The 23,925-nt window shown below is 40.6% G+C and overlaps 1 protein-coding gene across 1 annotated transcript in view; it reads right to left on the bottom strand.

Annotated features, from left to right (window-relative positions):
* The window catches only part of ANO6 (anoctamin 6), a gene marked incomplete at both ends in the record, with an annotated part of 209,845 nt that overhangs the window by 123,573 nt on the left and 62,347 nt on the right, over positions 1-23,925 (bottom strand). Inside the window, one exon of the mRNA XM_084255999.1 lies at positions 11,473-11,552. Coding sequence (XP_084112125.1) covers positions 11,473-11,552 — 80 coding nt within the window. The remainder of the gene's footprint in view (positions 1-11,472; positions 11,553-23,925) is intronic.

Genomic DNA, 23,925 nt, shown 5'->3' on the forward strand with positions numbered 1-23,925 from the left:
TGACCTAGGGATTGAGTCTCAGCGCTGTCACCTCTACGGCCTGAGTTCCATGCCTGGCCAGGGAGCTGAACCACATAGGGTGCAAAAGACCTCTCTTGCCTCACCTGCTGCTCCCCTCAGCAGTGGATTTCAGTCAATCCGCCTGTTCTATTCCCCACTCTGTCTCTAGTGAATCCTCTCACCCCCCTACCCCCGCACCTCTTGCCTACACCCCAGTTCTTATACACAAAAAAGAAAATTCAAAAGAAAATACAGAAGCAGGAATGGGATGGCTTCACACATATGACATTATCAAGTTACTCTCTAGAAGGTTAGCACTTGGCCACTCCTTAAACTCCACCACCGTCCACCTTCCCCTCAGGGTGCATTTATATCTTTTTCAACATGTTCCCTGCTTCTCACAAGCTTTGGGGTAACAAGACCTGCATGCATTTTATGTCCACATCTCAGTTCATCACCTAACATTTCAGCACTTTTGCAACTCCCTGGGGTGGGCAGTGGAGAACAAAGATGGGCACCATGCAGGTGACAGGTCAATGGCCAGATTGGGGTGAACTCAAAGAAGAGATGCAGCCTGGGCTCTGCTCAGCACAAGGTGTGCCTCAGCTTTCAGGCCACATAGCAGGAGTGGGATGAGGTGAAGGGGAATCCACAAGCACTGGTTCACCCCTGGTTTAGGCTGCACAGTAGGGCATCCTTCTCCCTCCTGGCATCTTAAGACATCTGAGCTAGGGGAGCACTCATATGCTGATCTTGCTGGTAACCAAAGCCACTCAACTAGCACTGCTCTTAGGGCTCGGTTCAAACAAAAGAAAAACAGAAATTCTGAAGGAAGCAAACTAATAACGAGAAGCATTTTCTTCTCCCTGTTGACCAAGCTACATAAATACACTCCGTTGTATAAAAACACTAGGCTCTTGATGCTCCTACAATCTGAACTATTTGAGGATAAGGCCTGAGTAAACACAGTCTGGGCCTCACTTTATTCCAGTTCCACTCAGCAAATTGCAGCTGAACCTCCCAAAATGCCAGATGGAGAAAACAGAATACTCATGTTTTGATTCTTTTTACTCTTCTCTGTCTTCTTTTCAATTTCAGTTTTGCTTTGCCTTTCAGCTCTTTTGCTCCTAGGTTTGTATTGTCACCCCTGCCTCTGATTTTAAATTTTGGTTTGGATGAACTTACTTGATTCTGTCCTGGCATTGCTCCAATCCCCCTGCACACAAGACCGCAGCCACCTCTTGTAACCGATACTGTGACTTTCTGCCTGCAGAAAAGGCTGCCCCAAAGGGTGGTGCCTGATTCCCTGGGGTCCCCGAGTCTCAAGGCTCCTTCTATACCTCCTGTTTGCTTACCATGGCAACAGCAGTTTGGGAAACACTTAATTGTTTACTATGAACTGGCAGGACATGGGTTACAGATGCTGAGGAGAAAATAGGAGCTATTTATACGCTGCACGAAGATGTGGCTTCCAAAGAGCATCAGTTGTGTGAACACCTACAAGGCACAAGAGGAACACAGACTCCTTCTTGTCATGGCACAGACACCCAATTAGAGATCAATGCTCAGGACACAGAAATTTGATGTCAGCCCCACACACTGGGAAACTGTCATTAATAGCTTTCAGCTCCACGACGTGGTCTAAGAGATGACTCTGTACTGGAGGTGTGACGGTGAAAGACAGATATAGCAGTGGTTCATCTAAAACTCCCCTTCCAGCTTGGGTGTTTTCAGACTCATAGTTAAGAAAAGTCTCAAGGAAGGGGGCGGAGCAACATGGCGGCGAGGAGACGCTGCGAGTAAGATCTCCCATTAAAAAAAGTTAATAGGGATGAAAAGCGGCAGGTCCCAGTGAGAACTGGGACACGGAAGATAAACGGGTGACTCCAGCAATCTACCCGAAGAAGAAAGTGGCCATAAAAGAGGACTAGAAGGGAGGGAAGCGCAGAACCCTGCTCCCCTCCCCCGCCCACAGAGGCGGCACTCTCCGACCGGCAGAGTGGAGGAAAACAACAAACCAAAACGGCCACCAAGAACAACGGACGCAGCAAGTGGGAATGTGAGTGGAAAGGAACTATTTCAGCCACCACACCCCGTGAACGGGAGCTGTGGAGAACCCTGCAGGATCCGCCGCAGAGGTGAGCTCCAGGCGCCATTAAAGAGAGCCCCGCCCCCCAGGAGGAGACCAGCACCAGCACACAGCCCCGGCCACCCGGTAAGCTTGCGCGGAAAGCGGCCCCCTGATCCGGATCGGATCGCAGCTGCCCAGGTCCCCGCGCCTGCGACCTAGGCTTGCGGGGAGACGCGCGGAGGCCCTCCCTGAGTGAGCAGGAACAAGGCACCCAGGTAGGGGAGCGGGATTCAAAAGGCGCCATTCCCGCGCCACTGATCTGGGCTACAGCCCTCGTCCTGGCACTGAGGGCTTTGGAACTGAGACCCGGGGCACAAAATTAGGGGCGTGGGTTCCCCACGACGGTGGGGCACAAGGCAGACACAGCACCCCAAAGCCGTTGAGGTGTACCCTACCATCCCCGCTCTGCTCCCTGTCCCACGGGGTGGAAAATCAGCTCCCCAAGGGCTCTAGGAGAGATCTCTGGCGCCACCTAGCGACTGGAAGCCAGCAGAGGCTCCTGAAGGAGCTAGTGGCCAGCTGGGGAGTTAGCCCACACCGGGCCCCTTCCAAACAAGTAGTCTGAGCCCACAGGGAGAGCGAGCACCCACAGCCGGGGCAGACCAGGAGCGCAGAAGAGTATGCCTGAGACCGGACGCGCAGGGAGTGTGTCCCACATCACCATTTTAGAACAGGGACATTTCTTCAGTAAAGACTACCTGCAGAAGGCTTCCTCAGGAGCCAGAGGTGAGCGGGGGAAGATCGCCCACGCCAGACCCCCTCTGGCCTGCAGTCCAAGCCCAGAGGGGAGCAGGAGCCCACCACCGGGGCAGACCAGGCGCACAGGGGAGTGTGTCCCCACATCGGCATTTTAGAACAGGGACCTTTCTCCAGTAAAGACTGTTTGAAACTGACAGATGACTCCTGGAGGAACCAGAGGGGAACAGAGAAGCCCACGCAAGATGCCGGCCAGTCCCAACAACACAGTGTCCCAACACATACGGCAAATTAGAAAACATACAGTAGGGAGGAGAAGAACCACACGCAACCTAGCAACTCTCCAGAGAAAAAGCACACCACAAAAAGAAAACCAGCCCCCAGATTGCAATGACAATAACTTGAAAGAATTTCTGAGCCTTCCAGAAAGAGAATTTAAAATTGCCGTGATTAAAAAACTGACAGAAGTCATAAAGGAAAACAATGATAAGGGAAAAATAATCAACGATCAGAAGAATGCAATTGAGTCCCTAGAGAGGGAAAACAATGGTCAGAAGAAAGAAACTGAGTCCCTAAAGAGGGAAGTAAAAGAAATGCAGGAGATCAAAGACTTAATGGAAGAACTAAAGAATTCTGGGAAAAGCAATGAAAGCAGAATAGATGAAATGGAAGAACGAATAAGTAATCTTGAAGACACAGAAATAAAAAGAACCAAAACAGAAAAGGAAAGAGAAGTACGAAGGAAAAAGAATGAAGAAAGACTTCGGGAACTATCTGACTCCATGAGGAAAGGAAATATAAGAGTTATAGGAATTCCAGAAGGAGAGGAGAGAGATGTAGGAACAGAGAAAATATTCAAAGAGATAATTGAAGAGAACTTCCCAAATGTGAAGAAGGAGCTGAAAATTGATATACAAGAAGCAAGAAGAACACCAAACTTCCACGACGAAAGGAAAAATACAGCAAGACACATAATAGTAAAGCTCCCAAGAATCCAGGACAAGGAAAAAATAATGAAGCTGGCAAGAGGGAAGAAACAGATAACATTCAAAGGAAAACCAATCAGGCTGACATCAGACTTCTCCGAAGAAACACACGGCAAGGAGAGAGTGGAGGGACATAGTCAACAAACTCCAAGACAACAAATACCAACCAAGAATACTTTATCCCGCAGAGCTTTCCTTCCTCTATGAAGAAAGAATAAGGACCTTCCCAGACAAACAGAAACTCCAGAATTTCATTACGACTAAACCCCCACTCTAAAAAATGCTACAAGGAATCCTAAAGCTGGAACCAATGAGGGATGAATAAGAATGAAACAAGACAAAAAATAAAACCACAGAAAGACAAATAAAATGGCAAATAGAGATGCTAACTTATCAATATTAACTCTAAATGTAACCAGACTAAACTCTTCAATAAAAAGACAGAGTTGCAGGCTGGATTAAGAAACAAAACACAAACTTTTGCTTCCTCCAGGAAACACATTTAACTACAAAAGATAAAAATAGACTGAAAGTAAAAGGATGGAAAACAATCCTACAAGCAAATGGACCAAAAAAGAAAGCAGGAACAGCTATACTTATATCAGATAAAACAGATTTCAAACTCAAAAAGATAAAAAGAGACCCCAATGGTCACTACATTATGATCAAGGGGACAATACTTCAAGAAGAAATAACACCCGTTAACATATACTCACCAAACGAAGGAGCACCAAAATATATCAGACAACTGTTGTCCTCTCTGAAAACAGACATCAGAGAAAACACATACGTAGTGGGAGACTTCAACACACCACTATCAACAATGGATAGATCAACAAGACAAAAAATAAGTAAAGAAACCAAAGCTCTAAATAAGGACCTAGAGCAATTGGGCTTAACAGACATCTATAGAACACTAAACCCCAAAAAAACAGAGTACACATTTTTCTCAAGCGCACATGGATCATTCTCCAGGATCGATCAATTCTTTGAATTGAATGACAAAGAGGACACCAATATCCTAAATGTATGGGACGCAGCAAAAGCAGTAATAAGAGGAAAATATATAGCAATAGAAGCTCACTTCAAGAAACAAGATAGAACTCAAAGAAACAACCTAATCTCGAAGCTCAAAGATCTAGAAAAAGAACAACAAAAAAAAAAACCCAAAACCAGTAGAAGAAAAGAAATAATAAAAACCAAAGCAGAAATAAATGAAATTGAAACTAAAAAAACAATCCAAAAGATCAATGAAACCAAGAGCTGGTTCTTTGAAAAAATCAATAAAATAGACAAACCCCTAGCCAGGCTCACAAAGGAAAAAAGGGAGAAAGCACAAATAAACAGGATCATCAATGAAAGAGGAGAAATCACAACGGACACAGCAGAAATCAAAAGAATAATCAGTAACTACTATGAACAGTTATATGGAAACAAGTTTAACAATCTAGAGGAGATGGACAAATTCCTACAACTCTACAATCACCCAAAGCTAGATAAAGAAGAAATAGAACACCTAAACAGACCAATTACAATTAGCGAAATTGAAATGGTAATCAAAAACCTCCCCAAAAACAAAAGCCCAGGACCTGATGGATTTACAAATGAATTCTACCAAACATTCAGAGACGAATTAGTGCCTATCCTTCACAAACTCTTCCAAAAAATTGAGAAGGAAGGGACAATACCAAACACGTTCTATGAAGCCAACATTACACTAATACCAAAACCGAACAAGGACAACACAAAAAAGGAAAACTAGAGGCCAATCTCCCTAATGAACACTGATGCAAAAATCCTCAATAAAATTTTAGCTATCAGAATCCAGCAATGTATCCATAAGATAATTCACCACGACCAAGTAGGATTCATTCCAGGGACACAAGGATGGTTTAACATCCGAAAATCAATCAACGTTATCCAACACATCAACAAAAAGAAATATAAAAACCATATGATAATATCAATAGATGCTGAGAAAGCTTTCGACAAAGTGCAACACCCATTCATGATAAAAGCCCTTGAAATTCTTGGGATACAAGGAACATACCTCAACATCATAAAGGCCATCTATGACAAGCCAACAGCCAGTATCATTCTCAATGGTGAAAAGCTGAAAGCAATTCCATTAAGATCTGGAACAAGACAAGGATGTCCACTCTCACCACTGCTTTTCAATATAATACTGGAAGTCCTAGCCAGGGCAATAAGACAAGAGAAAGACATCCAAGGAATCCGAATAGGAAAAGAAGAAGTCAAACTATCACTATTTGCAGACGATATGATATTATACATAGAGAACCCCAAAAACTCCACAGAAAAGCTAATTCAACTCATTAATCAGTTCAGTAAAGTGGCAGGATACAAAATCAAGACGCAAAAGTCAGTAGCCTTCCTATACACAAACAATAAATCTGAAGAAGAAGAAATCCAAAAAACCATCCCTTTTGTTATTGAAACAAAAAAAATCAAATATTTGGGAATAAATCTAACAAAAGAGGTAAAGGACCTATACAAAGAAAACTATAAAACACTGTTAAAAGAAATAGAAGAAGACACAAAGAAATGGAGAGACATCCCCTGCTCATGGATTGGAAGAATAAACATTGTTAAAATGGCCATCCTTCCAAAAGCAATATACAGATTCAATGCTATTCCAATCAAAATTTCAATGTCATTCTTCAAAGAAATAGAACAATTATTGATGAAATTCATATGGAATCACAAAAAACCCCGAATAGCCAAAGCTCTCCTGAAAAAAAAAGAAGGGAATACAACATAATCATCAAAAGCCATAATCATCAAAAGTGCATGGTATTGGAACAAGAACAGACATACAGACCAATGGAATCGAATAGAAAATCCAGAAATAAACCCACAGATCTATGGTCAAATAATCTTTGACAAAGGAGCAAAGAATATGCATTGGAGCAAAGAAAGTTTGTTCAATAAATGGTGCTGGGAAAACTGGGTCGCTACATGCAAAAGAATGAAGCTTGACCACTACCTCACACCATACACAAAAATCAACTCAAAATGGATTAAAGAACTAGACATAAGACCTGAAACCATAAAATATATAGAAGGAAATATAGGCGAAATACTATGTGATTTGCACATCAAAGACATCTTTACAGACACATCACCCAAAGCAGTGATAGTGAAGGCAAAGATAAACAGCTGGGACTACATCAAATTAAAGAGCTTTTGCACAGCAAAAGAGACAATAACAAAAACAAAGAGAAACCCCACCAACTGGGAGAACATTTTTGCACCCAACACTAATGATAAAGGACTGATCACAAAAATCTGCAAAGAGCTGATGAGACTCAACAACAACAAAGAAAATAATCCAGTCAAAAAATGGGCAGAGAGCTAAAAAGAAACTTCTCTGAAGAGGAAATGCAAATGGCCAACAGGCATATGAAAAAATGTTCAACATCACTTGTCATCAGGGAAATGCAAATCAAAACTACCATGAGACATCATCTTACACCAGTGAGAATGGCACATATTAAAAAAACTAGCAACAACAAATGTTGGCGAGGGTGTGGAGAAAAAGGAACTCTTCTGCACTGTTGGTGGGAGTGCAAACTGGTCCAACCACTGTGGAAAGCTGTGTGGAGATTTCTGGACCTACTAAACATAGAGCTTCCATATGATCCAGCAATTCCACTCCTAGGTATTTACCCAAAGAACACTGAAACATTAATTCCAAAGAACACCTGCACCCCTATGTTTATAGCAGCACTGTTTACAATAGCTAAGCTTTGGAAACAACCCAAATGCCCAAAAATAGATGACTGGATCAAGAAGATGTGGTACATATATACCATGGAATATTACTCAGCCTTCAAAAAAGATAAACACATGCAATTTGCAGCAACATGGATGGCGCTGGAAGGGATCATGCACAGCGAAATAAGCCAAAAAGAAAAAGAAAAATACCGGATGGTCTCACTCATAGCAGGAATCTAGAAAACTTAAATAAGGGACCAGGAAAATGAATAACTATAAGAAAGTGAAAATCAAAATCAACAAAAAACTATGAAGCAGAGACACTTTTAGGGGGGCGGGGGCGGGAGGGGAGGGATTGGGGTCAGAATGGGGGGGCTGCAATTGTATGGGGAATATAACAATAAAATTTATTATCTAAAAAAAATAAATAAATAAAAATAAAAAATTATTAAAAAGAAAAAAAAAATAAAAGACAACTAATACCAATTCAACACAAACTCTTCAAATAATCAAAGATGGCTTAACTAATTCTATGAGGCTACTGTTACACATAACAAAACCAGAAGATAATATGAAAATTAGAAAATGTTTCATGAATATAGAGGTAAAATTGATAAATCTTTAGCAAATAAATTCTAATATATATATATAAAGGATACTGTATTATAATCAAGTGAGGGTCATCCTAGAGTGTAGGCCTAGACTTAACATTCAAAGTCATCATTAACAAATTAAGAAAAAAAAAAAAACATAACAAAAAAATGGTGACTTCTGCCCACCACCTAATAAAGTTCTGTATTATGGGTTGATAGCTGTGAACCCAAAAACAAAAAACAAAATAAATGAATAACATCCAGAGAATACAGGATACAAAAACTAAAATATTTGCATAAAATTAAAAATTACCTGTCAAATCCTACCTGGAAAAACTATATTTCATATACATTGTTATTTTATGTCTGGTCACAAAATTAAAACCATATACAGACATGAAAAAAAAAAAAAGAAAGTAATCTGAATGTTAATGTCAATGTGAGAATTATTTTAAATATATGATAAATCTGAAGGAACTGGGGGAAATGTGATTAAATAATTCAAAATCAAATAGATACTATGCACTATTTGGGGGTGGGGGGAGATGTCTGACTTGCTATACCATTACTGTTAGTAAATTTTACCTGATCTCTAATGGGTATTTTAAAAAATCTGTTGCTGCTTTCCTTTTTAGCCTTCAAGCTATAGAAAAGTCAATTAAAATATTTTTTTTCAAAAGGGGGAGGTTATGTGTGGACATTTGCATGTAAAAACTATTATAAAAAGTGCCTGATTGATGCTTATAATGCAGAATTTTTGGCACCTTTCAATGGAATGTCTGAACAATATCTATTCTAAAGACTTTATGTCTAAAATCCTTTTTTTTACTTAAATTAACTCTTAAAAGCCTTATCCTTTCGTTATGTTCATATGTTGGCTTTCCAGTTTGAGGTCAGTATGGAGTTAACTCTAAATAGGTTTTATTGGTATATCTATATCAAGGTGCAGGAGAAAAAAAAGAAAAGAAAAAAAAAAAAAGAAAATCAAAATCAACAAAAAACTATGAACCAGAGACACTTTTAGGGGGGCGGGGGCGGGAGGGGAGGGATTGGGGTCAGAATGGGGGGGCTGCAATTGTATGGGGAATATAACAATAAAATTTATAAAAAAAAAAAAAAAAGTCTCAAGGGCCTCCCCGGTGGCGCAGCGGGTTGAGTGCAGTACTGTGAAGCTGTCCACTGCCTCTGCAGCAAGGGTTCAATTCCCGGCTGGCCAGGGAGATACCCACATGGCACGGCAGACCTCTCCTATCTCGCCCACTGCAACCCTCAGCAGTGTTTTCGGTCCATCTGCCTGTTCTGCTCCCTGCTCTGTCTCTGGTGAATTCTCTCACCCTCCTGTGCCTCTGGCCTGTACCCCAGTTCTTGTATAACTAAATCAATCTTAAAAAAAAGGTATCTTGGGCCTCCCCAGTGGCGCAGCGGTTGAGCGCTGGGTTGTGAAGCTGCCCGCAGCCTTTGCAGTGCCGGTTCGATCCCCGGCTGCTCCCCGGCCACTGGAGGAGGGTCCCACAAGGCGCACAGACCTCTCCTGCCGCCCGCTGCTCCCCTCAGCAGTGTACTTCGGTCCTTCTGCCTGCTCTGCTCCCCGCTCTGGCTCTGGTGAAGTCTCTCACCCTCCCGCGCTTCTGACTGTACCCAGTGCTTGTGTAAATAAATAGAAATAAATCTTTAAAAAAAAATTCTTTGAAAAAAAAAAGTCTCTTGATACAGCAAATGCATCCTGGGAGCCTGCCTCTGGCCATCACAGGTAATGCTCAGTCTTCCCAAGTTGAAAAGGGTGTGTTCGTAGAAAGCTAACACTGAAGGCAGGAGAAGAAGGCCAGGCAAAAACAGCCTGTGGAGGCCTGCTGGTCTCAAACAGCTAATACACACAGACTGAAACCTGATCTTGAGAAGAATACTTTTACTTCTCTACCAGGAGTTGGTGTGAACGATAGATGTGCACACCGATGCCTTAATGCACGCAGCTCTTTTTAGACTACACGTGTTGCTTAAAGAGAATCAGTAAGTCATAGTTAGAAAATTATGAAACACAAAAAAGGGGGCTCGATGACTTTCTACTCCAAAGTAAAATACCTGTTACCCATGCTGCTTTGGAGTTCTAACTGTGGAGTTAGAAAAACCACAAAACTGCGATGTTACTTTAAGATGCAGGAATATTGGTGAGAATTCACAATTTCCTCCGCTGAAAGTCTCAATGAATATAAGAGGGAAGTCGCTGAATACTATGTCTTTCTATTACAGCCAAGTGATTTTCACAGTAGGCAATCTGCTGGGACACCACAGGAGTCCTACACTTTGAAATAAAATGGCATGGTGGATACAATTTGATGTGCAATCCGTTTTCAGTTCAAAGCATCGCCTAGTTTCCTTACTCTTGGCTGAATTAGGTGGCAATCCATAAAGAGTGAGTGAGAGGAGAAAAAGCACATGAGTTCTTTTTTGTCTTCATCGATAATATAATACAATTGCACTTTGCCAACCACAACAGTGGTGAGTGCATCACACTTTGAAAATAAACTAAAAAAGGGATTTTTGCATTGCTAACGTGACAGAGTGCAAGACAAACCCTTTGCAGCAGGGGGCAAAAATCAGTCAATCTAGGTGGGTGCTGGCATGTTTTTCCTACACATCTGGTTCCATAATATGGTGCATGAGTCAGAAAAAACACTTCTTCCCATCCCCCTCTTCAAATGAGTTAATGAAATCTGTTCAGAAAGGACATTCTGCACAAGGCATCCTATGTGCTTAATTTTCTCTAAACAAGGCATTAACCAAATCACAGTATCATCTAATAAGATTTTTAATTCCTTGAGGGTAAGAGCCATGGCTGATCTTTAATGACTCTAATTTACTGAGTGCATATAGTTCCTTTCTTGGTAGGAACAACCAACAACATGTTCCTAGCCATCCATGAGATGTCTAGTAGGTTGTATTATGGAAGTTTCCAGAATGAAATGGGACTCAGACTGGGCAATGTGCCCGCACATGCTCAGTAAAGATTGATTTCCAGAGTGATTAGCAGTAGGAACTGATAGAAAGATTATCAAGGAGTGAAGGGGGAACTTCAGGAAGTTGATGCCCTTTTACTGCATAATGAGTCTCCATTTATGGTCACAGGGAGGAATTAGAGCAGATGCTGTACAGTTTCCGTTCCCAGAGAAACAGAGCTCCGAACACGAGCGTCTCTGCTAGCAGGACCTGTGCCAGATCTACAGCCACTGAAGGCTAGAATTTATTAAAAAAACAAAACAAGCAGAGGAAGCTTCTCTCCATTCTGTGAAAACTTAATGGTACAAACTTAAGGAAGAGTAGTAGCACTTACAAACTTCGGGGTCTGGAAATCAGGCTGATTTTCCAGTCCTCCAAAACTGGTGGCCATCGTCATGTTATTGTGTTCCACCCCTAAAAGGAGAGGGAAAAAGAAACACATGAAGCACAAACTTTTAAACATTTTTTGCTTTTAAATTAGCAGCATTGTCTTAGCAACTATATTTGGGTTCACGCCACACTGAGGATGAGATTATTTAACACTTTCAGCTATGGATGATGCTCAAAATCCTCAGCCACACGGCTGCTATGCGGGACAGCGCGGGATTAGAGGTTGAGGAACCGAATACAGATGGGGACTGGACTGTCTGCAACGAGATGTGTGGCTCTAGATCCTGATTTAAACAAGCCAGATTAAAAGACTTAAAAAGGAAATTCTGAACAGTAAGTGTGGAATTCTACTATAGTATGCTCTTTCATCGGCTGGGCAATGCCATGTTTCTAGGATGTTAAGTCTTAAAATGCTCTAGGTTAAACCTAGCTTGATAAATCACTTAGCTTCTCCACGGAGGGGCACAACAGCAAAATGTTACAAAACTCTAGCTCAGAACACACTGGCCTGCTGGTGTCTTCCCCACTCTGCCTTAGAGAACAGATTTGGTAATTCTAGGGTATCAGTGTTCTGTTATCAATCTGCTGATTAGCTTTCTCTGATGAAGATATAGTGGGAGCCAAATGAAATTTTCTAGTAGATACATTAAGAAAATGAAAGAGAAGCAGGTAAAATTAATTTTAATCATTGGATCTATTCAGATTATCATTTGGACATGTATTCAATGTAAAAAATTACTAGTGGAGCATTTTACTTTTTTTTTTTTTTTTTCAATAAGACTTGGAAATCCAGTGTCATATTCAGTGTTATATCCATGAATACATTATACTCAACACATCTCAATTCAGACTGGCCACATTTCAGTTCCTGACAGTCATGTGACTGGTGGCTGCTACACTAGACCTGGATGTTAGAGGAAGAAAAGCCAAATCCAGGAGGGGGTGCTTTGTGCAAGGCGAGATGTGTGGCTCTAGATGGGATCCTGGTTTAAATAAACTAGATTGGTTTAAAAAAAAAACCAGGCCTCCCTGGTGGTGCAGGGGGTTAAGACGCAGCACTATAAATCTATTGGCAGCCACTGCAGCATGAGTTCAATCCCCAGCCAGGGAGCTGACCCACATGGCGCAGCAGACCTCTCCTGTCTCCCCAGCTGCTCCTCTCAGCAGTGTATTTCAGTAGATCCACCTGTTCTGCTCCCCACTCTGTCTCTGGTGAATCCTCTCACCCACCCCACACTGCATCTCTGGCCTGCACCCCAGTTCTTATATGCATAAATAAATAAATCTTTAAAAAATAAGCCAGATTAAAAGACTTAGATAAGAAAATTTGAATATTAACTGTGGAATTCTACTAGAGAAGTATTAATATTGAAGAGTCTAAGAATGTAATTTTGGACATGACAGGATGTCATAATATTCTTAAATAAGTATAAGTAAAGATAAAGTGATTTAACAAATTCAAATTTATTTACCAATCAGTCCAGACTCTTCAACAAGCCAATGACATCAGAAAGGCAGAGTATTAAAGATTTAAAGAACCCTAAAAAGAGAACATCTCTGAGCATGTTCTTTCCAACACCAGTGAAAAATTTACTCAATTCCAACACTCTTCCTAAGAGAGCAACAGAACCCACGGGTTAATGGCTGAGCTCCACCAGATTGCCCCTACTTCAGAGGCCAACAGCAAGTCCAGACTGTCCCCTGTGCTTCTGAATAACTTGCTGTAAATCAGATTCCACAACTCTGCTTGGGTTCAATGAATTTGCTAGAGTGTCTCACAGAAACACTTGCCAGTTTATTTTTTTATTTTTTAAAAGATTTATTTATTTGTTTGTTTGTTTATGCAAGAACTGGGTTACAGGCCAGATGCACAGGAGGGTGAGAGGATTCACCAGAGACAGAGTGGGGAACAGAACAGGCAGACTGAAAAATACACTGCTGAGGGGAGCAGCGGGTGAGACAGGAGAGGTCTGCCGCGCCATGTGGGACCCTCGCCGGCCAGCCAGGATCGAACCAGCACCACAGAGGCTGTGGACAGCTTCACAACGCTGTGCTCAACTGCCTGCACCACCAGGGGAGGCCCACCAGTTTATTATACTGGGTATTATACAGATGACCAACCAGATGAAGAGGTACCTAGGGCAAGGTGTGTGGCACGGGCACACAGCCTCATGCCCTCTGCCAGTCTCCCCACATCACCAACCCAGATGTGCTCCAAACCACATACATCCCTTTGGGGTTTTTTCAGGAGACTGTATTATGTGAACACAATTCAATCATTGGCCGCTGGCAATTGATTCAACCTCCCAGGAGGTCCGGGTGGAAGGAGAAAAAGTTCCGCCTGTCAACACCAGATGCGTCACCATGTCAACTAGCCTCCCCCATCACTTTCCAAAAGTCATCTCATTCACACAACAAAGCCACCTCTATGGTTCTCACTGAGTAGGAAATTCCAAGGGTTTTAGGAGCTCTGTACCTGGACTGGACATGATAATATTATAAATCAAAATAGTAAAAAGACCATTAGCAATAAGTGGACTCAACTGCATCTGAGACCTATAATATCTTGGATAAAGCAGTCGTAAGGGCAAGTTTAGCAAAACTAGGGAGCATGAGAGTGGAACAGGCATTAAGTTTCATTAAGAAATGACTTTAATTATACAAAGTGTGATGCTATCTTGACTTTGTAGAGACTTTTGTAATGTGTGTGTTTTATATATATATATATATAAATTCATTAAAAATTTTTATGAAAGAATGAGTACCAATCTATGCAGAAAAACCCCCTTCTGTTACCCAAAAGAAAGCTGGGCAGGGGCCTCCCTGGTGGCACAAGGGGCTAGGTACAGCACTGGAAAGCTATCCACAGCCTCTGCAGCACGAGTTCAATCCCCCAGCCAGCCACGGAGGTGACCCACATGATGCAGCAGACCTCTCCTGACTTGCCCACTGCTCCCCTCAGCAGTGTGTTTCGGTAGATCTGCCTGTTCTGTTCCCAGCTCTGTCTCTGGTGAATCCTCTCACCCCCTGCACCTCTGGCCTGCACCCCAGTACTTGTGTGCATAGATAAACAAATCTTTAAAAAAAAAAATCTTTTTTTTTTTTAAAAAAAAAAGAAAGCTGGGCATTTGCAGGGGAGGTAAGAGATCTCCAAGTGAATCCTTAACAAAAACAGAAAAATCAGTCAACAGTTCAGTGGGTTACAAACACTTAGATTTGGCATGCTAATGATTGCATTAGACTTCCGGTTCATTCAGATGCTAGAGGATAATACACATACTCGTCAATTAAACCCATATCACTATACATCTATGAACTAAAAGCAAATGTCAGTCGAAATGATCGTGCAAACAAGTGACTTGAACGCCTTCACAAAACTGAGATCGTCCACTGTGAACCAAAGCAGAGAGAAGGACAGGTGAGGTGAGCCAGGGCTGGCAGAGCCACAACCAACACTGAAATTAAGGTACTTGCCTCCGAGAACTCCAGGAAGTCAACCACAATTACTAAACAGTTTGTTATCCTTCAAGAATTGCAATGTAATAAATTGGCTACTCTGACATCAGAACAACAATTGTCCAGTGTAATTAATTCTTACAGACCATCTTCAGAATTTGCTAAGATTTGCTTATGTACTAGGCTATTAGAAAATGTTTTAAATTGGGTTTTGCAGTTCATTTTATATTAGGAAGAACAGCCCTAACACTTCCATAGCATTAAAACAGATATTGAAATTATCTCAGCAGCGTTTACGATACTCTTTTTTCAGCAGAACTAGCAAGTCACGAAATAAAACTGCAGCTTTTTTTAAAATGAACAATGTACATCTGATGGAGTCACTTGGCTTTCTCATCATATCGGATTCCTTTAAAATCAGATGCCCAATTTATTATGTAGCTGGGTCAACAGATGGGATAGAGCTCTATCATTGTTGTTTTTTTTTTTAATGAGAGGACAGGCTAAAGAAAATATGCATTTGCCTAAAGACTGAGGAGAAATAAGATATATTACCCAGATGTTCTATCAAATTAAAGGCATGTATACAGCTTGAAAGGATTTGTGAGAGAACATATAAAGCTATAGTTTTAGTTTATTCTGTTGGTAATGGAAACAAATGGATTTACTGGTTAATGTCAACACAAGAGAGAAACTATAAATTCAAGTGAATAAAAACAGAAATGACTTTTCTGAAACATCATCAGCAGAACAAAGCTGCAGCTGTTGCTCTCACGACCTAATATAGTTTGGAGAAGTGATGATTTATGATGTTAATATGATAATTACACCTCCACTATGAGGGGCTCCAGATATGCTGGCTAGTCCCACTTCTGGTAATCTAAGACAGCTAAAACAGTTCATTTTTCAGCAAAAACAAAATAGTCAAAATCAAACTGACATTTTGAAGGCTTCTTATTAAAACAGAGGCAGAGTCAGGGAAAATATTCAAAGGAGGCAAAAATGTTCATTTTATTTTTATTTCTGTATATCACTTTTAATATAATATCTTGAAATGTATTTCTGTATGATTGCCAGCCTCTCTTGGCAGAATAGAAGTATGACCTTGACTGGCACCACAAGTAGTCTATTCAGAACTTGGAATGTAAAAAGTGTTCAGAGCCTCTATGTTATCTGTTCATCAAAAAGCTGATTAGAAGGAAAAAGAGAAATACCAGATGGTCCCACTTACAGGGGGATACAGGAAAAAAAAACAAAGGGTCAAGAAAAAGACACAACTTGCAGGCAAACCATAGACCTAAGACATTCTGTAGATGAGGGGGTGGGGGAAGGGTCAGAACAAGGGAGGGAAGAGCACAAGGGACTATGGTGCTTGGTCATGGGTGATACGGTGGTGGGAGAAGTATGGGAACTACACCTGAGGAGAGAAATAAAATATTGTCCAGAAGTGAACAACAATATAAGAAAATAAATAAATGACTGAAAAACCAGCTATTCTTGTATGACGAGAAAAACTTCGGATATAACGTGTCAACATACCACAAAAAAAAGCACAACTTTTGTCAGGTTGACAAATATCCATCATGTAGTTTATATTTCACACAGTCACTGTGTTAACAGGTGCTGGGCATACCAAGAAAGACAAGACAAGACTCCCTCAGGTTCAGGGAAGGAATCTGAGACATGGTGAATGCTACTTTTAGGCTAATTAGTAAGAGCGGGGCTAGACAGACTTAGGGATACTGGAAGAGCACTGGCGAAAACACTGTACACACACATCAATTGGTTTACTGAAGGCAAAAATTAAATAATTGAGAATCTAGGTCACTATAACTTTTCCTAATTTAATAGCCATTAATCACATTCCAATTAGTCAAAAATAAAAGTAATGACTTATTTTCAAAACTTCATCAATGTACTTAGTATAAAATTAAAGCCATAAAGTGATTGGTTTGGACCTATTCCATAGCACAAAATGAAAGCCAGAGGTCTATCCCATTAATAGCTTAGTAACAGCACAGTAGAAACTTTACCAAAAACTAGCTGCTCTTATGATTATTGGTCTATCAATTAGAAAAGGAGTCATGAACACTCATTATCTTGATTGTAGAAGAGAGAGATCACTTCTACAGCAAGACTTAAACTGATCCATGGAAAGAGCTGTTATCTATAATTTTATAATGCAGACAATATATTATCCACCAGAAAATACAAAATGATCCCTTGGGAAATTCAAGGGGAAAAACTAACATGCATGGGAAGTAGTGCCCTGACAATGAGAGTGATAAGAAATTAACAGTCAATTTCTGTCTAACTTAAGCCACCAGCATGGCAGGTAGTGGGGTCCAATCAACATATTTACTATGATTAAATGGTTGCCACTGATATGAGGGGACACAGAGTGAATACATAAGAGACAGTAGATAAAAAGAGATCAGGAGCTGGCACAAAGGGTGCTTGGCACCAATTAGGGAATTCCCTGGGCTCAAAACCCATACTGCATCTTAGCCGCATGAACACAGACACTGATTTATTCTCAGTTGATTTTTTAGAATCTGGTAATAAAATTACTTCCACTACCTATTTCATAGGGTTGTGCAAAGAATACAAACAACAATTCAAAATCATGTTGTAAAAAGAAAATTAGCCACTATTTAATATAAATTAAGTTCACATACACAGACCCAAAGAAATGAAGAAATGAAAACAAATTTCCTGTCTGTATGATTTTGTGCTGGGCACCTCTGAATGTCTGATCTTATTTAATCCTGTTTTGATCCCTGTTTCAACAGATGATGAAACGTTTAAGGTTATTAGTTGCCTGAAGTCAACCACTAGAAGATGTCCAAAAATGGACATCTTTTGGAGTACACCAATTTGTTTCTTGAGTTGCTATGAATAATTCCAAGGGCCTCCTGATACTAAATATAAGTTGATAAGAAATTAAAATAGCACTGTAAGTATAAGTCAAAAAATATCACAATGGAACAGATAAACATATCTTGAGGAACAAATAAAGATAGCAATGGTGTGAAAATTATTGATATAACACTGTTAGAAGCACAGAAAAGCTCCCCAAACAAACAGATATAATACCTGGCAAACAGGCAATGACAGTCATGTGACGAGAATCAAACAGGTGATGGGAGCAAAAACACCGAGATAAAAAAAAGTATAGCAATTTTCCTGAGGGATTTCAGGATCAGGGAATGTCCAGGTAAAGCAACACCAAAGGAATGGCATTTCCTATCATTTGGGAATGAGGATGAGTCCATATGCCTAGATTGGGCGTGATGTCTAATGATCTCCCAGACATTGTCCCCCTTAACTAAGAATCTCTAAATCAGGATATCAGGATCCATGGGAATTTGTACCTGAAATGACCTGAATGCCAGCTCTCACTGGCCACTCTTCTTAAAGCAGCCCCACACGTGACTACCACTTCCTCTTGCTCCATCCTTCCCAGATGTTATGTGGGGCCAGCAAGCCTCACCCCCTACAGGTGAGCCTTCCCCCATATCTGCATCATCCTGTGTCTCTCTTTCTGGACTCAGTTTAACAGGATCTACTGCTCCTGGTGACAATTAGATAGGAGAGAACTTTACTTCCCATATAACCCGGAGGTCATAAACTTGAAGATTGCAGATTGTAATATCACAATGAGATTTGAAAATGCAGCCAAAGAGAGATTAATAATGAAAAAAAAAAGTTAATAATAAAATACAGGGCTTCTCTAGTGGCGCAGACGGTTGAGCACAGTGCTGTGAAGCTGTCCGCAGCCTTTGCAGTGCTAGTTAGATCCTTGCTGGCCACAAAGCAACCCACATGGCATGGCATACCTCGCCTGTCTCACCCACTGCTCCCCTCAGCAGTGTATTTCTGTTTCCCCCTCTGTCTCTGGTGAATCCTCTCATCCTCCTGCACCTCTGGCCTGTACCCCTGTTCTTGTATAAATAAATAATAAAATCTTAAAAAAAAACTTTAAAAAAAATAATAAAATACAAAGATAGGAGTTTCTTTCAAGGCTACGATGGCTCGTTTGCTCACACTGGGCAATGAACTTGAAGCTCACAGCTTCTGCAGAGCAGACACCCTGTGACTTTAGGTCTGTCCATCACCTAGTCTCCTCATCACTAAAATGTAAATTATAATACCAACATCAGAAGGTCATTGTGGAGAATCAATTAACTGGCAGCTAAATAAAAATGACTTGAAAACTATCAAGTATTCTCTAAATATTGGCTGTATTATCTTTAATAAATTTTCCCATTTTTAATATTTTAGGCACCAATTTTCTTTCTGACTTTTTATATCTCTGAATTTTGTCATTCATTCCCCTTTTTAACAAAATTAATTTTTTATTTTTTACTTCTATTTATGTATTTTATATCATTGTTCATTTTATACAGTCTACTTTCTCCTCTCAGGTGCAGTCCCTGTAAAATTCCTACCACCAAGTCACCCGTGAACTGTCACTATAGTGTTTTGTGCTCTTCCCTCCTCTGTTTAAATCCCCCTCTTTCCCCCTCCCCTGCTGAATGTCTCTGATTTATAGTTGCCTGCTAGTTTTGTTGTGTTTTTCCCCCAACCTCTTATTTGGTTTTCCTATATTCCTCCTATAAGTGAAACCATTCGATATTTTTCTTTTTCATTCTGACTTATTTCACAAAGCATCATCCCTTCCAGCTCCATCCATGTTATTGTGAATGGCATGAGTTTATCTTTTCTGATTGCTGAGTAATATTCCATTATGTCTATATGCCACATCTTCTTGATCCAGTCATCTGTTTTGGGGCATTTAGGCTGTTTCCATATCCTAGCTATTGTAAATAGTGCTGCAAAAACATAGGAGTTCAGGTTTCCAAAACTAATTTAAATGCAGAAAAAAGATTTTAGTAAATGTTTTTGAATGACCTAAGCATTGTTGACTATGACCTTTTCATGGGAAAAAAATGTGAATTAAAAAATGTTTTCTGGGCCTCCCCGGTGGCTCAGCGGTTGAGCGCTGGGTTGTGAAGCTGCCTGCAGCCTCCGCAGCACAGGTTTGATCCCCGGCTGCTCCCCGGCCACCGGAGGAGGGTCCCACATGGCGCGCAGATCTCTCCTGCCGCCCGCTGCTCCCCTCAGCAGTGTACCTCGGTCCTTCTGCCTGCTCTGCTCCCCGCTCTGGTTCTGGTGAATTCTCTCACCCTCCCGCGCTTTTGACTGTACCCAGTGAATGTATAAACAAAACAAACAAACAAATAAACAAATAAATAAAACATGCCTCTATAAAAAAAAAAACACTTTAAAAAAAATGTTTTCTTACTTTTCTGAATCTAGATTAATCAATCTCTTACTCCTGTTTGTTGCAGGCATATAAACTGATGACTGAAATATTTAAATGAAAATATATGGCATCCTCCTCAAATCATTTCTGGAATGCTAATTCCAAACTCAAGTAGATGATTTCCATTGGAGTGCTGTACTTTTCCCATCCTGAAAAGGATAAAAAGTGTTCCCTCTCTCTCTCTCTCCCTCTCTCACTTTCATAATTCTCAAAATTGAAGAAATAGTTGAAATAGGAAGAAAAAAGAAGGTACCACGTCATTCATGAAGACGTCACATTTGTTAGAGTAAGTTTTGTTTTTTTTTAAGATTTATTTTTATTTATTTACTTATTTATACAAGCACTGGGTACAGTCAGAAGCGCGGGAGGGTGAGAGAATTCACCAGAGCCAGAGCGGGGAGCAGAGCAGGCAGAAGGACCGAAGGACACTGCTGAGGGGAGCAGCGGGCGGCAGGAGATGTCTGTGCGCCATGTGGGACCCTCCTCCGGTGGCCTGGGAACAACTGGGGATCGAACCGGCGCTGCAGAGGCTGCGGGGCAGCTTCGCAACCCAGTGCTCAACCGCTGTGCCACCGGGGAGGCCCTAGAGTAAGGTTTTTACTTACGTCGTGGACCCAGTACTATTCATCAGGCATTTCAAAAAATTAATAAATGTACTGTCTGCTTTAAGGTAAAAAACTTAATTACCTTGATTAATCATACCTTGATTAATGTATGATCATTAGTTCAATGACCTAAGCCAGAACTGGGGCCAATTCTTGACTTTTCTCCTTTCCCTGCTCTTGACAGTTGATCAATCACTCAGTTTCATCCCTTTATTTTTAACTTTTTGCTATGTATGTACTCTCTGGAAAGCACATTCCCTCTCCTTCCATTTTACTCTTTCTTTCGCTATTTATTTCAATGTCACCAGGTTATTTGCTTATCTTTGTGTTCCTGTAACAGCATCATGCTCGGCCAGTAAAACCTACTTTATCACTACAGGAAGGACCAAAACTCAATTTTGGCATTACTATTTATTAAAATGTATTACTATTATTAAAATTTTTCAATTGCCTTCTAGTAAGAATGTGAAAAAGAGAAATGAAAATCCTGGCTATGAATAAAAATGGCTACTATAAAGGGTAAATTTGGGGGGAAAATAGGTGTCCATGATGCTTATCACACTGTATGGTCATCACCTGGCTTTTCTTCTCATTTATCCAGGTGCTCCTGGATGAGAAATCATTGTCTTATTTTCCTTAGCTTCCTCAGAACCTGAAAAAATACCTGAAATATTACATATACTCCATAACTGAGTATATGAACAAACGGCAGAATAAATTATAAAGTATATCACTTCAGAAAAGTTACTAGGACCTCCTTGGTGGCCTAGGGGTTAAGTCTCAGCCCTATCACCTCTATGGCCTGAGTTCGATCCCCAGTCAGGGAGCTGACCCACATGATGTAGCAGACCTCTCCTGTCTCGGCCACTGCTCCCCTCAGCAGTATATTTTCAGTACATCCACCCATTCTGCTCCACTTTCTGTCTCTGGTGAATCCTCTCACCACACCCCCAACCTCCCACACACATCTCTGGCCTATATCCCAGTTCTTCTACGCAAAAAATAAATAAAAACAACAATTTAAAAAAGAAAAGTTACTAGTGCTTTTCAGTTCCTCACAATGCAATTTAATTACTACACAGTAAGATTTTTCATATTTCTGGAAATATGTTGTATTGCACGTTATGTCCATATATAAAACAGGCTAAAAATACAGCATTTCTCCAAAATAATATTCTTCAAATACTTGGGTAATATTGGCACCAAGGAGGTGGCCAGCCTGTCCCCGACTTTGCCTAACACTCCAGCAACTTAAAAAGGAACAGGTCCCACCTATAGCCCCAAAGACTCCATAGAACAGAAGATGTTTGGAATTATTACTGGAGTTTCAGTTCCATTCTGTCGGGCTATATGTGTATCCATTGCCAAGGAACACAATGTTTTGATTAAAATATTAACTTGGTCCTGAAATCAGGAAATGCTAGTCCTCCCATTTTGTGTTTTTTCAAAATATTTTTGGCAATCTGGGGCACCTTGCAATTCCACGTGATTTGAATCAGCTTTTCCATTTCTGCCTTTACCACATTCTGCATATTTCCCACATTAAGTGTATTTTTAGATTTAATAATGTTAACAACACCCAATCATATTACCGAAGAGTGATTTTATCTAATTTGACCAATTAGGTGTTATTTTTTAAAAGCATGGCAAAGGCAGATGATGTTCTCTAAAAGACAAGTGATGTTAGTTATAGAAATATGTTCCAATAACAGCTTGAAACACTTGAAAGTGAACCCTCAATTTCTAATAACATTGTGGAAAACCATCACTGTCCATCACTGTCAATTCCGTCCGACTAGTTCAGGTCTTGTAAGACTCTTGGGGTCCCCAGTTGAAAACCACTCTGGGTTGCAGTTAGTTATAGCTCAGCTGAAATTTGGTTCTAGTTATTGACCTTTCCATCCCCAGATTATAGTGATTACGCATGTCCTGGGGATGAAAGAAGACACCACACTTCGATCCCTATTGTCTTTAAACTCAAAGCACACTTAGTCATAACTGCATGCTTAAACCAGAGGTGGCCTGATTTCAAAATCAGTTTTTGAAGCCTAGGAGGTATGAGAACATAGAAATGGAAGAACAAAAATCCTACAGGCCCACACTCTATTTGGCAGCACCTTTGATGCTAAAACATTTATGTTCCAGAATTCATCATGTTTTATAATTCAAAAAGAAAATAACTCTTTCGTGTACATGCTATCTATTACTATGCTCCCCAACAAAATCTGGGACAGTACTGCTTACTTAACACATTCCTTCAATATTTTGCAGCCCAAAATACAAATTTGCTAAGAGGAAACAAAGATAGAATTTCATGTTGCTAAGGTTTCTCTATTAAATGAGTTCAGATCTGCTAGAGAGCAAATAAATAACAAAAATAATTTTTCAGCACTTTTGAAATTTTGATTATAAGTAAGGAACTGTGAAAGTGTAAGTACTAAGAATGTATCTGGTATACTAACAACCTAAATGCCCCCAAAACTATTCAGCTATCAAAAAGACAAACCCATGTCATTTGCAGCAACATGGATGGAGCTGGAGGGGATGATGCTCAGTGAAATAAGCCAGAAGGAAAAAGAAAAATATCACATGGTTTCACTTATAGGGGGAGTATAGGGAAACCAAATAAGGGGTCAGAAAAAAAAAAAGACAAACCTTGGAGACAAACTCTAGATCTAAGACATACAGCAGGGGAAAGGAAGGGAGAGGGGTCGCAAGGGGGAAGGGAAAAGCACAAGGGACTAGGGCCGACAGTTTACAGGTGACTTGTGGTTGGAAATTTTATGAGGATTGCACCTGAGGGGACAAATCAAACATTGTACAAAAATGAACAATGATGTAAGTAAATAGCAAAAGAACTCAAAACCCTGTAACAGCCTCCTGTCATAGGTACAAAAACAGGCTTGCAGTTACCTTAGAATGAAAGGTGAAAAAGGAAGAGTCCCAGAGAGAAGACCTCACAAGCTGCACATTTACCAAATCAGTATTTCCTCCAGAAATCACTACA

The sequence above is a fragment of the Talpa europaea genome (assembly GCF_964194135.1).
Source record: "Talpa europaea genome assembly, chromosome: 15".
Lineage (NCBI taxonomy): Eukaryota > Metazoa > Chordata > Mammalia > Eulipotyphla > Talpidae > Talpa > Talpa europaea.